This window comes from Pavona decussata, unplaced genomic scaffold (assembly GCF_977016875.1).
Source record: "Pavona decussata unplaced genomic scaffold, jaPavDecu1.1 SCAFFOLD_38, whole genome shotgun sequence".
Classification (NCBI taxonomy): Eukaryota; Metazoa; Cnidaria; class Anthozoa; order Scleractinia; family Agariciidae; genus Pavona; species Pavona decussata.
Genome location: NW_028145460.1, coordinates 1050001 through 1064781, shown reverse-complemented (window position 1 = coordinate 1064781; position 14781 = coordinate 1050001). Strand labels below are relative to the sequence as shown.

At 38.2% G+C, this 14781-nt stretch overlaps 1 protein-coding gene across 2 annotated transcripts in view; it reads right to left on the bottom strand.

Annotated features, from left to right (window-relative positions):
* Positions 1 to 1992: 1992 nt before the first annotated feature.
* LOC146483453 (glycine receptor subunit alphaZ1-like) overlaps positions 1993 to 14781 on the bottom strand; it is a 178975-nt gene continuing 166186 nt past the window's right edge. The window contains exons 1-8 of one of the 2 annotated variants that reach the window (XM_085105680.1): positions 11732 to 13015; positions 9192 to 9273; positions 8191 to 8258; positions 7506 to 7741; positions 6918 to 7000; positions 6118 to 6252; positions 4895 to 5232; positions 1993 to 4233 (exon numbers count right to left, since the gene is read on the bottom strand). In XM_085105680.1, the coding sequence (XP_084961806.1) occupies positions 3937 to 4233; positions 4895 to 5232; positions 6118 to 6252; positions 6918 to 7000; positions 7506 to 7741; positions 8191 to 8258; positions 9192 to 9273; positions 11732 to 11845 (1353 nt within the window). In that variant the 5' untranslated portion in view covers positions 11846 to 13015 and the 3' untranslated portion in view covers positions 1993 to 3936. Of the gene's footprint in view, positions 4234 to 4894; positions 5233 to 6117; positions 6253 to 6917; positions 7001 to 7505; positions 7742 to 8190; positions 8259 to 9191; positions 9281 to 11731; positions 13016 to 14781 lie in introns of those variants that run through there. The other variant, XM_085105679.1, reaches the window with a different exon arrangement.

The following is a 14781-nucleotide window of genomic DNA, read 5'->3' as shown; positions in this document are numbered from 1 at the left end:
TTCAAGAAAAAAAGTCCGTATATTTCAGTGAATTTAGTAAGTTTGTTGTTTTGAATAGCAATTTCTTTTCCATTAGAAGTGACAGAAAACTGTCGAAACGTATTTTTTCATTGTGTAAGCATTTGCAGTGTATGGAGTATTTCGCGATAAGAAGCGTGTAGTTTGAAGCGTACATGTGCATCTTGTTGTCAAAAATTCCATATAAAGTTATGCTGTTTGATAATGTGATATTTTCCTTAGTTTTACTGGACCACCAGTTTTGAAATAAATTCCAAAAAGATAACGTAGTAGACTGACGACGGCTGTTCGTTTTCCCACCAAAATTGCACTTGGTTCACGCACGCGCACATTTTCTCTATCGAAAAAATACGTAGTCGTAGTCGTACTGTTAAACTAAAGGTCTTTATAATACGTGAAAATGTCGAAATACGAGGTACGTGAAAAGACAGCAATTGTAATTGTTCATCATATGCTGCAGCTACATCAACTACGAAAGAGTAACTCAGCCATGGAGACAAAGCACTTACTACGGCTTGTGAACGCTAACATTTTTATTTACTGAGTTGTTGATTTTTAGTTTTGGTTTTGGATTTTTTCTTTTTTGTTTTTGTGTTGGTGTGGTTGGTTAGTACTACTTTTTCGTGCAGTCAGCAAGTTTGTAACAATGATTTGATATGGTTACAATTGATCAGAATGTAAAACCGAGTCAGATGAACTAAACGTATAAACCATTAACTACAATCGTTTCTAATGGGGAATAGCCGGTTTTATAAAAACGGTTTGGCGTTAGAGGGGTTTTCAAGTGAGTGTCGAAAGTAATTTCGCGTTTGCTTTGGTTTTGCATTACTACGCTCTGTGATTGGTTAACAAAACTCGCGCCACTTTCTCAGCCAATGGGAATCCAAACCAAAACCAATCGTGTTTTCGCCGCACGCGTTTTCCCGCGTTTGGCGCCAGCTACATATATTTGCTTCGAATTCTGATTGGCTCGTTGTGTTGTTTACATCTGTTGCTTTGGTTTTGGTTTTACGACACTCAATTGGAAACCGCCCTATAATACTAATAATAGAGAGATTCAGGATCGCGATTACGGCAAACTGCAAACGTAAGATTCGCGTTTATGTTTTCTTGAAAAAAATTGGTACATGGATGAGATTGATGCAAATAATTCTGGCTTTTGATGCTGACGCAAAACTACTGAGAAGCTAAAAACAGCAAGCGGCAAATATAGGGTGAACATGGTCACGTGTCCTTTCTGTCGTTTGCCGTTTGTAGTAAACGTAGTTTTAAATCAGTCTCTAATGATAAGCTTTATTCATCCAGGGACACAAAGTCACCATGTTAAGAAAATTGACGATAAGCAACCCTCCGGTTTTTTTTTTTTTATTATTAATGTTTAACAATGACGGACGGAGTTTGTTTAAGCTTGGTTCACACTTGTGACATAAGCATAAGCATAAACATAAGCATAAGAATGTGTAGTGTGAACCGGTGTGACATAAGCATAAGCATAAGCATAAGCATAAAAAGGCAGCAGTGTTTGATATCAGCGGAAATATGATTGAAAATAGTGCCCAATCACTGCCGGCTGATCTGCAGTTCCAAGATGGCGTCTTCTACAGATTTTTCGGAAAAATTAGCCGAAGCTGTTACCATTTATCCTTGTTTATACGACAAGGCATCACCTGATTTTAAAGACAAAAGAAAAAAAACCTAGCCTGGCAAGATGTGGCCAAAGCCGTCGGCATAGAGAATGGTAAGTTGACATGATTTGTCTGAGTACTCAGCCTGTATGAAGAGTTTTTCGAATTTCCTGCTTGTCCTGAAGCCCAATGCGCCTGCGTATGTCGCCTTTCTTATGCTTATGTCACAAGTGTGAACATTCTTATGCTTATGCTTATGCTTATGCTTATGCTTATGCTTATGCTTATGCTTATGCTTATGCTTATGCTTATGCTTATGCTTATGTCACAAGTGCGAACCAAGCTTAGAGATTAGAAATCTTCAAAGGACTCCTCATTGAATTGGTTTCCATAAATTTATTACTCTTAATGAAGTTTATTTTAGAACAAGTAACATCTCAAATGCATTGCTTATAGTAATAAGTTCCCTGCGTCTTTTCGCAATTTCTTCAAACCCGAAGTTAAAAGATTCAATTCATTATTTTATAAGTAAGAGCATTATATGTTTCAGAATTACACATAATTTAACTATTAAAAGCTCACGGAGTTAGTGTGATGTTCATATACGCCGTTTTAATTGTCATCATCACAGGTGTCTTTTGTCGCCTGATTGTACTGTAACTTTATTTGAACATGGTTATCTCATTAGTGCGTCAATCTTTATTATCTAAATATCTAAACTATGTAAAAAGTATAACAATAAAATAAAAACTGCTTTACACGAGAGGCGTGATTCAAATCAGCGAAATCGCGCAGAACATTGCCTGATATTTATAGCTAATGAGGCCTTAGGCCGAGTTGGCTAAAATCAGGAGATATTCTGCAAGATTGAGCAGGATAATCATTCAATTACTTAACACATTGATTACAAAGTACAGTTTTATTGCAGAAAAGCTGGAGACGGTCCTCCTGATTTTGCCATTTTTCTCCCCGACACACGAAATTACATATATCGCAGGATGTTTATAGGCGTATTTATTATATCCTTAAACGTCTTAAACAATCGTTAGTCTGGCCCGCCTAGATTAGCTCTCGCTACCTGCGGGCCAGTCTCTCTTTTCTGCTAAATATTTGAATTTTTGAATAAACTTGAACTTTCTTATCTGTTGTGTACGGACGACGGGTCAATGCGTTGAATAATAATTAGAAAAAACCACTGCAGTCAGTTCAAGGAAAGATCCAACAGTTCCAGCTACCCGCAACTCAATTTCGTAAGCTGTTCCACAACACCACACCACTAAAGCTAAAGCTGTTTTTCAGATAATCGGTGCACGGAAGTGGAATAGCAAGTTTGCGTCCTATATCTATTAGGGATAATAACAGTAACAGTTCTGTGATCGACAAATTTTGAACAAAGGTATCAGGCGCGAGACCGTTAACAAATTTGTAAACCATACTAGTTTTATTACTTTATTATGCTAGGTAGGGCGGATTTCACACTGGCTCCAGAGGCCCGCAGTCTTAAAATAAAAATGAACAAATCACGCCAGTAATCGTATCGGCGGTTATAAAGAGGCAAGAGACGGGTTATTTTTTTCTCTCGGCGCTTCGCGCCTCGTTGTCGGCACGGCTCTCTCCCTCTCTCTCTCGTGAAAAAATAACCTCTGGTTCCCAGGGAAAGCGGATCCATATCCTTCTTTATATAAATTATGATGACATTTTTTGCGGTTAGCATTTTGGTTTTGAGCAGAGTCAACCTGACAGAGACTATCTTTGTTTTCATTAAGTTTATAAATTAAATAGATTTGCAGGGCTTAGGTCGCTTTCAATTCGTCAGAACTGACCGGCCACAACGGTGAGTTCGTAAACGGAATGTACCATTTTGAAGGATTATTTTTATCCTAGTCCTTTGAATTTCTTTGAAATAGCGTGTACCATTTTCGAACTGATTATTTTTCAAGATTTTGCAGCACCATCCCTTCAAAATGACGCATTTCTGGCAAATGGAAAGCACTCTTTGATTAACATCTTTAAACACCAGGAGAAGTGGTCGCCTAGCAGCGGTGCTTGTTTACGAGAGGCCTCAAATTACGTTTAACCGAATTTCGATGGTTGCTCCAGAAAGGTAGTCGCCAACAAGACAGGCGGTCGCTTAGAAAGCTTCGACTGAATGTTGTGTAAAAAACATGACGTGTCTCGAGCTCTCTACAGCACATCCCTGGCTAACGCTCCCAACAATACCCCACTTGGGTCAGATGGCGATACGGTATGACTTTACTAGTGGGATTCCACCGTATGTAAGCGTCACTGACTGTCACCAGATTCCGTGGCCCGGACCAAGATACGACAACCAGTATGCCACGTTGAATATTGCAAAGATCAGGGGGAACGCCACCCGAGAATAACGCTCCAGTGAGCTGGAGTTGAAGTGAATATAGTACGTTTTGGCTTCTTGGACCAAGGACTTGCGTCGTAACATGGACCTGTCTTCGTTGTTGTTCAATGTCATAGGAAGACGCATCGTGCTCGCGCTCGAAACACTTTCGTTCTCTATGCCTTCTGTGGTGGATTGAGATTTCAGTAGCTCTGAAAATTTGGTCAAGCTACAAGGCTACAATGAAAAGAAACGAGTTAGTGATGAAAATTGGTACGCGAGGCGTACTTGTACGTGTAGTTATCGTTAAATGTATTATTCATGACGAAATAGTCTCTGTGCCAAAAGTGTTTGATAAATAACTGAAAAAGCTAAAAGGGCTAAACGATGGTTTGCTCCGTCTTGGTATTACTGAGCCGAAGAAACGTTTTCTTTTTTAGAACTTAAAAAATTGTTTTGTTTTTGTTTCATTGCTTCACAGAGAGATGCCCGAAAATTTGATCACTTTCAACAAAAGACAAATTCAGTGTGAATAATTCAACTTGAGATAAATTAAATCTTCTTTTAGTGGAAACCAATTTTTCCTATAGCCCATGGTGGGACCTGAGATCAACTATGCATTCAAGAGTCCAGTTAAGATTAGAAGATACGAGCCTGGGATTCAAAGAGGACACTCGGTTACCAAGACTTAAGGGACGCATGCGTTATACTTGTGAATCAAACTGAGCGTTTCTGAGGCTTTTCTACAAGAAAGATATAGGTGAGAAATGACCGGAAAAGACAAAAGACTACTTAAGCGTCAGCAATTCAGCTTTATCTGAGATAAAATTTAAACTTTATTTAGTCGAAACCACAGCCGATGGTACCTCATCGTGCCTTAATACAAACAGGCGTTTACCTCATTCATGGACGCCTTCTGATATCTGTTAAGGGCGCAGTGTACAGCGGCGTACTCCAGCAAACTAGCGAAAACAAATACAAAGCACGTGATGATGTAGACATCAAGAGCAGTTGCATAAGACACATTTGGAGTCGCACCCCCTCCGTGAAGGAAGTTGCCCATGGCAAGAATAGTTATGACGCCAAGAGACACACGAGCGGGGGTGGAATCGGGATCAATCCAGAATGAAATCCAACTGAGAAGGACGACCAATGTAACAGGAAGATAAAAACCGTACACGTAAAACATCAGGCGTCTTTTGAAGACGAACGTGGCTTCTGGCTCAGAGAAAACGCCTGCAAAGTATGATGGGATGAGAGATAAGGAAAGCTGGTACATGGAGAGTAAAATAAACGGCGAACGAAAGTTCGTTAGTAATGTATGACACTTTTAATCATAAAAGTGGTAGGATTTCATATTGAAATAAATATCAAGAAAAGTCAAGAATGTTTGTTTCCACACTGAAGAAGGATTATATACCCGAAACGCCTATTTTTTTTTTTTCTAACATTCCTGACACTTACTGATATTTGCTAAAATATCAATCCTACTGTTCATGGAATGTAACCCCGATATAACAAAGTGCCAAGGAACTGGGAAAATGTTGTTCTAAACGAAACTTAGCTATAACGAATTTGTAGGAAAACGACCAAACGCTTCGTTATATCTGGGTTTGGCTGATAATAGAGCGAAAGAGGCAAAGAGGATGAAGGTAAAGTGCTTGGATAAAAAAATAGCCTTTTGCAGTAGAATCAGGAGTGATTTCCATCCGTTGGTCTGTTTCGCGATAAAATTCAGTCGTGTGATGTAATTTATTCGTCATTTCGGGGTAGATTTAGAGATTTGGCCTTCTTGTTTGTTTTCGTTATAACAGGGTTTCGTTATACCGGGTTAGTTAAATCGGGGTGCTGTTACGTACATTTTACCGTAACTTTGGCCGGCCTGAACAAAATCGTTCATTATATTGGAGACTTCCTTGTAAATCAGGGGTCCGTTATATCTGGATACCACTGTAAGTTTCTCTCCTATGTGAAGTAGTGACGTATTAACGATCAGGATGACAGCATTGAGTGAATGAATAAAATCAGTGCACCTACTGTAGAAAGGAATATATGACTGTAAGGAAACTCGAACGAAATTCACCATGAGGAATTTCTAACAATAATGTCAGTTGAACAAACCTATATTGTAGACTCCTTTGCGATCTTTAACGATTACTTTACTTATGTCGTATTGTGGAATCTCCAGGTAATCGGGCACGATGACGCCATCACCATTCCTCCACCTAACTATCACATTATCCTCAGTCTGAGAATCTAAAAGGGAAAGTAAACAAACAATACGTAAGTAAGTTTCACCTTTCTTGTGTGTGTTTTTTTCTAATAATCCTACCATCTCTAGGATCGGATTGAAATATGTCCAGGGAACAATTTTGCGTCAGTAGCAGATCTGTTAGTTTTATCGTGAAAGGCATGGTGTAGAAACAGATTTGAAATGAAGGAGGTTGGACCTCTGAAGTCAACATGTTTAGAGGGCTTGGAGGCGTGATCAGCACCAGATTTAACAGCACGGAGAGGGGGCTAACTAGAGAGCTTTGAAAGGCTTTGTTGTGTTTTCCACGCCTGTCATATCCGTCCATTTCTGACTGCATTATTGATCATAAAGGGATTTCTGTTACTGGGCATATCTACATGACTCGCACATAAACGTAATGTGGAGCAAGGCAACGATTCAATTAGTTGATACAATTAATTTATCATTGTAAAGTTTCAAATAAGTGGACTTCTTAATTGTTAAGTTCATCTGGACAAAGTAAATTGAGGAAAACAAAACAATTTGTTTGTTTTGTTTTGTTTGTTTTTTCCATAAGCTTTAGACTTCCGTAACGAAGGACAGAAGTGGATTAAGAAGCTCTATTAAACCTGAAGGCCCAGGGAAAATTTAAATTGCATCGTAAGTTTAATGAGCTCTATTGACTTACAGCAACCAACATAAAAATGGCAGGTCTGTTGATCCATAGGAAAATGACGGAAGTTCATCTGACACGCGAGCACGGTGGTAATTCTGTGAAGAACAACGGGTTAAATCTTTATTAAATTAAGAGTTATGAAATGTATAAAGGGGCGGTTTGGGTCATGGCAGACTCTAACCAATCAGATTGCTGGGACTATACCACGTGACTAAAACGAACCACTCATATTGAAGCAAGTGATGTCATGATGAAGTCACGAAGTAAACGATCCACTGACTGATATCTTCCCTTGTTAAATAGGCAGATAATTACAAGTTTAAGCTGTTTTAACAGGGTAACTCTAAGACCTTAAAAAGTCAAACTGTTTTATCAACAGAAAACGTTTCAAACGAAAACGTCACTTTGTGACGTTGCCGTTGCCGTCGCAATCGTGTTTTCGTAAGTCCCTGTCAACTGGCCGGGCTTTAGCTCCTCTTTTGTTCCTCATTTTAATATACAAGATTCTTCAAAGCATTTAATTCAGTTACATTTATGGTTCCTATTATGACTGATTTCTCGTTATGCGAAATTCCCCGACTGTCTCCACGATGCACCTACCTCGCGCTCAACAGAATGCTTCCATCGGGGCTGACGCCAAAGAGAACATTCTCTGTTGGAACCAAATGGAAGCGCGCTTCTTTACTGTTTCGGAAATAAACGTCGGGCTGCCAAACACGTTTGCTCAATTCTGGGTTTAGGATCAGTCGTTGGTCTTCTGGTTTATTTGGATCTGGCCGAAAAGACAGCCGCGGATCCTTCCAACGCTGTCTGAAGAACATGTCTAGTGAGAATTCCTACGAGAAAGGAAAGACTAAGGTTATGAATTAACTTGGCAACTTTTCAGGATTTTGCACCTTAGCAAAAACACCTGAAGAAAAAAACGAACTAAGAATTGGACTTCTCAACAGCGTTCATTTGGCCGGTTATTTTGATGCTGCATTTTGGAATTGTTATCGGCAGAGTCAAAGTACACTTGGATGTGACCAAGACACCTATTATTGAGGTTAATTGGACAATATAGACTGAAGTTTTACATGTGTTATCTTATCCGTACTTCTTCTTTTCATTTAAAAAAATATATTTTGGACAAAATTGAAATGCTCTTAACTGACTCTCAGCCTAGGTAGTAATGTTCTTAGCATGTTCAAAGTTCTATATACAAAGAAAGGTTTTTATAAAAACAAAAGAGTGTACTGCTCATTAGCTTTCATTTGAATGTTCATACTTTAGGATATTGGCTTACCATGTCTTTTTCATTGATGGAGCCCACACTTGAAATATACGACTCGATGTCAATGGTGACTGGTCCGCCTTGAAAAGAAGAATCCATACTAGCTATGCAATGCTTTCGAGTGCTATATCGTGAAATATCCCACGAATGAGTTGATTTTTCTTAGTATACACAGGAGCCAGTGGGATATTTCACGGTATAGCAAGAAGAAGCGGAAGCATTGCATAACTAATTTATCCCATGCTACTCGTTGAATTAACTTTCCTGTTTGTATCGATGGAATCGTTAAAATAATGGTTCAGTTTTGTTAACAATAATCCTACTGTAGTGCACAGAAGCTAGCGTTAATTATTTGTTGCAGCTTGCAAAAACTGGTCAGTTTGTTTTTCAAGTTTTGCCTGTACGTGGAAATTGCTAAAGGGGGAACTCAACCCTAAATTTGGATGAAATTTAAATAGGTTTTTTAGAGAAGAATTAGAAGAAAGAAAATGATTTTTGGAACACCAACAGACAGTTGATACCCACCCAAGAGCACCCCAGGTTGCTAGTGGACTAACTTGGTGTCCGTCTATTAATTATTAACTACAAATTCTACTTTTAAAACTTCACTAATTCTTCAATATTTCTTATTTCTCTTAATTTTACTAATCCTTCTAGAAAAACTATCTCCTCCTAAATATACCCAAAAATTCACAAAACAACCCACAACATAGATCCCCCCCCCCCCCTTAAAACAGCCCTGATTACATTTTGTTTGTTTGTTTTTCAGGGAATATCACTTAATATTTTCTTCTTGGCGCTCTGAGAACAATTTGATATTAGAGAAAGGTTACCTTGTCAAATATTGGACTGAGCAGTTTTGACCAAAAAACAGATAAATCTTCGTGACAGCTTCCCTTACGAGCTTTCAAGGGCTTAATGTGATGTTTTGGACATTTTTGGTTTCAATTATTAACGAAGCCAAAAAATGGGGGCCAAAATAATGGAAAATAAATAAGATGTCCAGTTCTTACCCGTCTTGTTCGGCCTGGAGGAACCGTCATAACCATTTTTTATCCAAAATATCAACTCGTCTGAGCTCCTATTACACGCCTCCTGGCACCTGAAAAACAACGTGAATCAGTAACGTATCCAGTTAAATCCCCCAGTCTTACTAACGAAAGGAACTTCAAATGTTGGCGAGAATGTAATCTGGTCTTTCAACGGATGCACTTTTTATAATCTCTTTCAACAATTTAACTTTCAGGTGAAATTGCTACTGATTCTGAAAATATGTTGTAAAAATCTCGTTCTGAGGAAAGAGTGAGGACGAGTGATTGGCGCTTTGTTTTATGTAATTGCATGAGCTGAACATAAAATACAGTTCACAAAAGTAATTCTGAACAGAGTAAGAGCACTGAAAAAATATTTTGATCGAGTTCCGTTTCAGTTCATTACAAAAGATCACCAAGAGAAAAGAGAGCCCTAATTAAAGCTAAATGAAAAGCCGGGTAATTAACTTGACATTAAAATTTGGTTTCAAAACGGGAGCAGCTTTGCATGAAGTGAACTGAGGGTCTACATAAATTAGCAATAATATAAATTTGTCTTTAGCTCCAGATGATGCTTTGCTCGCTGCATCGCTTCGCTTATCACCCCTGCATCAAATAATTCAACAACGAAAATGGCCGTTTTTATACTAGATGACGCATTATCCGTCTGGACGAACTAAGGCAAACATTTGTTGTTCGTCTGGTTATGCGTCTCTAGTATAAAGACAGGCACAATACGCACTATCCGCCTGGACGAACTATCTTCCGTTGTGTGTCTTGGATATCGATGATTGGGCTTACAATTTCGGGACGATAAACTTCGGACCGAAAAAACTTTCCGATGATCTCTTGGCACTCTTTCAGACATTTTTCTGAAAATTTGGACGTAACACGTTGAGACAACACAACTCATCAACAATGTTAAATTTATTGAATACAATTCCGTTCTTCCGTTCCGTTCAAACGACGCGACATACTTTGAGAAAAACAGAAGGAAATGAAATACGGTAAAACAAAGTTAATATATTTATGCTGTGATTCACACTGTGATTTAGAGTGTTTTCATAAACCTTCGTTGTCGCAAAATGCTTAAAATTGTAGTTATTCACACATTCAGTTAAATCAACATCAAGGAAAATGTTCGGAGTGTGTTTTGTCAGGACGCACACTCGGTTGTCCAAATGTTTGAAAAAGTACTCTGCGTGCCTGGCGGGATAGAACGAGTCGGTGCCAAGGTCAAGAGCGGCGGGAGAAAGAGGCGGAGTTTAAATAGACCTAAAACCATCCTTTTGTTTCCTTTGGTTTTTCTTACCAAACTCGCTAAACCATAAGTGTAGAAGTTCGCAGAAACGTGGTTGTTTTTGTATTCTTTCTTCGCTTATCTTAACCTGTGCGTTACACTTTGTACTTTGTCTGCCTATCAACGTGCATCAAACATAGCAAGCCTGCTTGCTTGTCTGTTGAAATAGATAGACAAAGTGAGCTAACATGAGGCAAATTCCTTGTCAATGGTGGAAACAAAGGAAAAAAGAAAAGACGGCAGAGAAGAGACAGTATGTTTGTTTTCCGTAGTAATTTTCATTTCAAAAGGAATTTTCCCTAGATTTGAACTATGCAGAAAACCTCAGGAAACCGCAAGAATCTTACGTTGGACATTGCGTGTTAATCAAACAACCGTAATAAGATGCACAGCGGCTCCTTTGATAACGTTCGGCAATCGACAAAACACTTTGGATTTACTTTGAAAACATTTGTCAGTCTGTTGTGTCGCTGTCGGTGTAACTCTCCTTAATATTAATTCACAGGAACATATTGCATGCATTTGTCGCTTAGGAACGGCAATATTTTTTTTTACTTGGTAAACCCAAGTTTGTTTCATTCAAAGTGTATCGCCTTAAAGTGGAAGTGTCATCGGGTTTTTTTTTTTTTTTTTTTTTTTTTTTTTTTTTTTACAACTTTTGTTAAAAATGATGAAATAAGACCTTCTCCTAGCTACAAAATAATTATAGAACAACGAGAGAAATCAACTCAATTCTAGAAGGGAACAACTTGTGATTTGTTCTAGCGCATGTTGGAAACAAGGCTTAAAAACGTTAGCCAACTGAATGTTTTAAGTTTTAATCCATTCCGACCTACTCTGCTCTCCTCTGGCCAGAGGCACACAGTTTTATTGCATTGGGGGTGATAATTTGTAACAAACCTAGACAATTATTTTTTGGTTTCTGTTAACAGACAAACATTTTGGGGTTTTCAAATGATGAAATGACATCAAATTCGTGTGATACTTGCCCTTAAAAAATATCGATTTTATGATCCCTTTTCCACAACGAGTAAAAAGGAGGTTATTCGATGTAACATTGCTGGAGAGCGACTGGTGCCTGTGCAGAATGTAAACTGTAACTTCAGGTAACTCACTGATATCAAAGCTTCTCCGAAAGCTTCAGTGCATGAACGCAGAAGCTTGCAGTCCGCTTTACCAGCAACTTGTGAACTAAAGCACTTACAGTTTGCAGTTTGTATACATACCCGGCTCCCTTGCAAATTTGAATCGAGTCAGCCATCAAGACAAACATCAAGGCGATGCCGAAGGGAAATGTTTTGCCACTTTTAAAGCGTTGTTTGGAGATTGAAAACATCCTTCGGTGAGTTGAAAACGATCACTAAAGTATCTAAAAGTAAAACAAGCGGAAGTGACGCTGTAGGCATGTGGATGAACGCCAAGAAACATGTGGTATGAAAAAACAATACAGTAAATACTCACTTGAGCCTTTAAAATAATCATAACAATATTTTCTTTTATACCTTGAGGACGACGGCGTGTGAATTATTGAGCGTCTATCCCCGGACGGGTTCTCTCAGCTCCGCTTGCAAAGCTCTAAAAATGCAACTCTCCTAAGAAAGGCTACAGTATTCAAAGCTTTTGTTCATCAACACACGGCTGTGTTCCCGTGTCTCTGTAACTGATGAAATTGTAGATCAGTCAGTGCAAGCACTAATTGTAGAATCTAAATCGTGTCGTCCAATTGTCGTTGATGCAAAGTATTGATAGCTACCAATTACAAGGTCGTCCACGGCAGGGGGCCGGCGAGTGACGTCTGGACGAAGACAGCACTCGAAAACGGCTGAAGAAGAATAAAACGGGCTCGCAGAATTTCCACTTATATATCTGTCGTTATACACCCATTAACACTTCTACTGAATTTCTGAAACTCTTGCTAAACACCTTTTCTTTAACAAGACAAGTCGACGAATCGATTCAGCAGGTTTTGTGGTAATGGAAGCGATTATTTATTAATGACTAAAAACCAGATTTACCCGCGACGGAGCAATGGAGGCTCCTCTTATCTCAGTTAAAATCGTTATATCAAAAGTGAGCATTTGTAACAAAAAGTTGTTAGGGGTGCAACTAAAAGATATAAGGCTGTATTTTTTTTCCAAACTGGTCCTAATTACTGTATTTCTAAACTTAAATCGCAGCAGGATAGAAAACAATCAACGGGAATTGCCAAAGTACAGTTATTCATTTGTGGCTTAATTTTAGGAGCTGAGATTTTTAAATCTCGCCTTTAGAGTACGCCTTGCTTTTCAGCCCGCTATTGAGTTAATGACTTTTTTTTAAAGTCTGTTCACGAGATCGGGTCAGGTTTTGAGATGAAAACAAAGAACAGAGTATTACCTTTGTTCGAAAACAAACTTCTTAAAAAGACGTAATATTTTCCAATTTGTTACTGGTTTCATGCATTTTTCATGCGGTTCTCAAACGCTAATAAAAACAACAAACGTAAACAGAGGTCTTATCCATGAGATCTAAAGCTAGCCTCACAACCATACATTGAAAGGTCTGAACAGTTCTTCAAAGCCAGGATAAACCTTTTGGAGTGTTAAATTTTCAAATTTGGCTACAAGTCCTTCGAATTTTATAGCGTGAACGGTCTTGGGCCACGGCGTGACCTGCAAAATTCGTTTGTAATTTGAGTGTAAAGCGCCTGAAACTCTGCATTTGTGCCCAGTATAAATGATAATTATATATTATTGTTAATTATTTTTATCCTTGTTTCAACGGACAATAAGGAGAGATCCTTTGAACGACACGTAACGCCGCGCAAACTGCATTCAAGAGTTTGTGTTTCTGCATGTAAATGTCTCATGTTTATTTATTTGTAAAAAAAAAATACATTAGTTAAGTCACTACAAGAAATATAAAGTATGTATCTATGTAGAAATTTCTAAAAAGAGGAGGAAGGAGACTCCTTGCTGTCTTTATGGCATGCGTTAGTTCTTTAATACAACTATCCTTACGTTTTGTGACGCATAACGCGCATGCCCCTTGCTTTAGCGCATTGCTGTCCGCATTGCCGAAACTCTGGTAAGTATCAAAATGGTGACAAAGGTAACGAACGTAATTACAACGAGTAGCATACGAAATGGAAAGGTCAGTGCAAACTTTATTTCGCAACATCAAACTGGCAGGCGGAAGAAATTATAGTATTTTAAAGCTAAAGAACGCAATAGTTAAATTTTAATTTATTTCAATTAGCAGTCCTCCCATCTTAAAACAGCAGGCGAGCAGTGTAAATTAGTCGACTTAGCTAACTGTATGTTTAATCAGTTTTAGGAAACGGATTTACCTCAAGGTTGTCAACTTACAGAACCAACAAAATTTCAATGTAAAGGAAGGAAATTACAGTGGGATATCCATAGACAACCTCATAGTTTCCTGTTTAATGGTCGGATTGGAATTTGAAAATGTTGTTATTTTGTGGAGGAAATGAAACCTGAAACTGAAAAAATCTTCTCGAAGCAAGGACAAAAGACAACAACAAACACAACACACGTGTGACTATTAGGTTTTATCACGTAGTGTTATATTGTTTTGAATTTATTGTAATACATTTTTGTCTCACAGTTTACTGGTCTCGCGTGGTGGAGTCTCCGTTTGCAGACTATAAAATTGTGAATCGAATAAAGATGCATTAATAAAGGCTTCAACTCCATGAATCAAACCCTGTGCCCTAACACTACACCCTGTATTTCAGACACTTGTTAAAATGCATCTTTGTTTCTTTGACTTCAACTTCAACTCATTTTATTTTCTCACCGAACTTACATAAAAATTTGATATCACCTGCAACTAGCACAGAGAATCACAGTGCTAATCTGCGTAGGCAGTAAAAGCAATTATAGCACTGATATGTTTACAAGATGTTTACAAAGAAAGAAATCAAAACAGGATTAGTAGGATAAGGTAAGGAAAAAACTGTAGCCGACATGGGATATATTATTAATACGATGTTGCACGGAACTCAATATGTCCTTCATGCAACTTCATTTGTAATAATAGACAATGCATCAAGATACCTGTCTACATTTTTTAATCTTGTTTTACATTCTCGATCAGGCATCGCGCTTCATAATCGTCCTCCAACACTAGAAAAGGGATTACTCTTCATTTCTAATCTCGAGTTCATTATCTAAAGAATTCCGGCAGCAGATGATTTGGTGCTGTACGAATGGATTTCCAAGACATTTTAAAATAGGTTTAAAATATGTGTAATTTATTCTTAAATTTGGG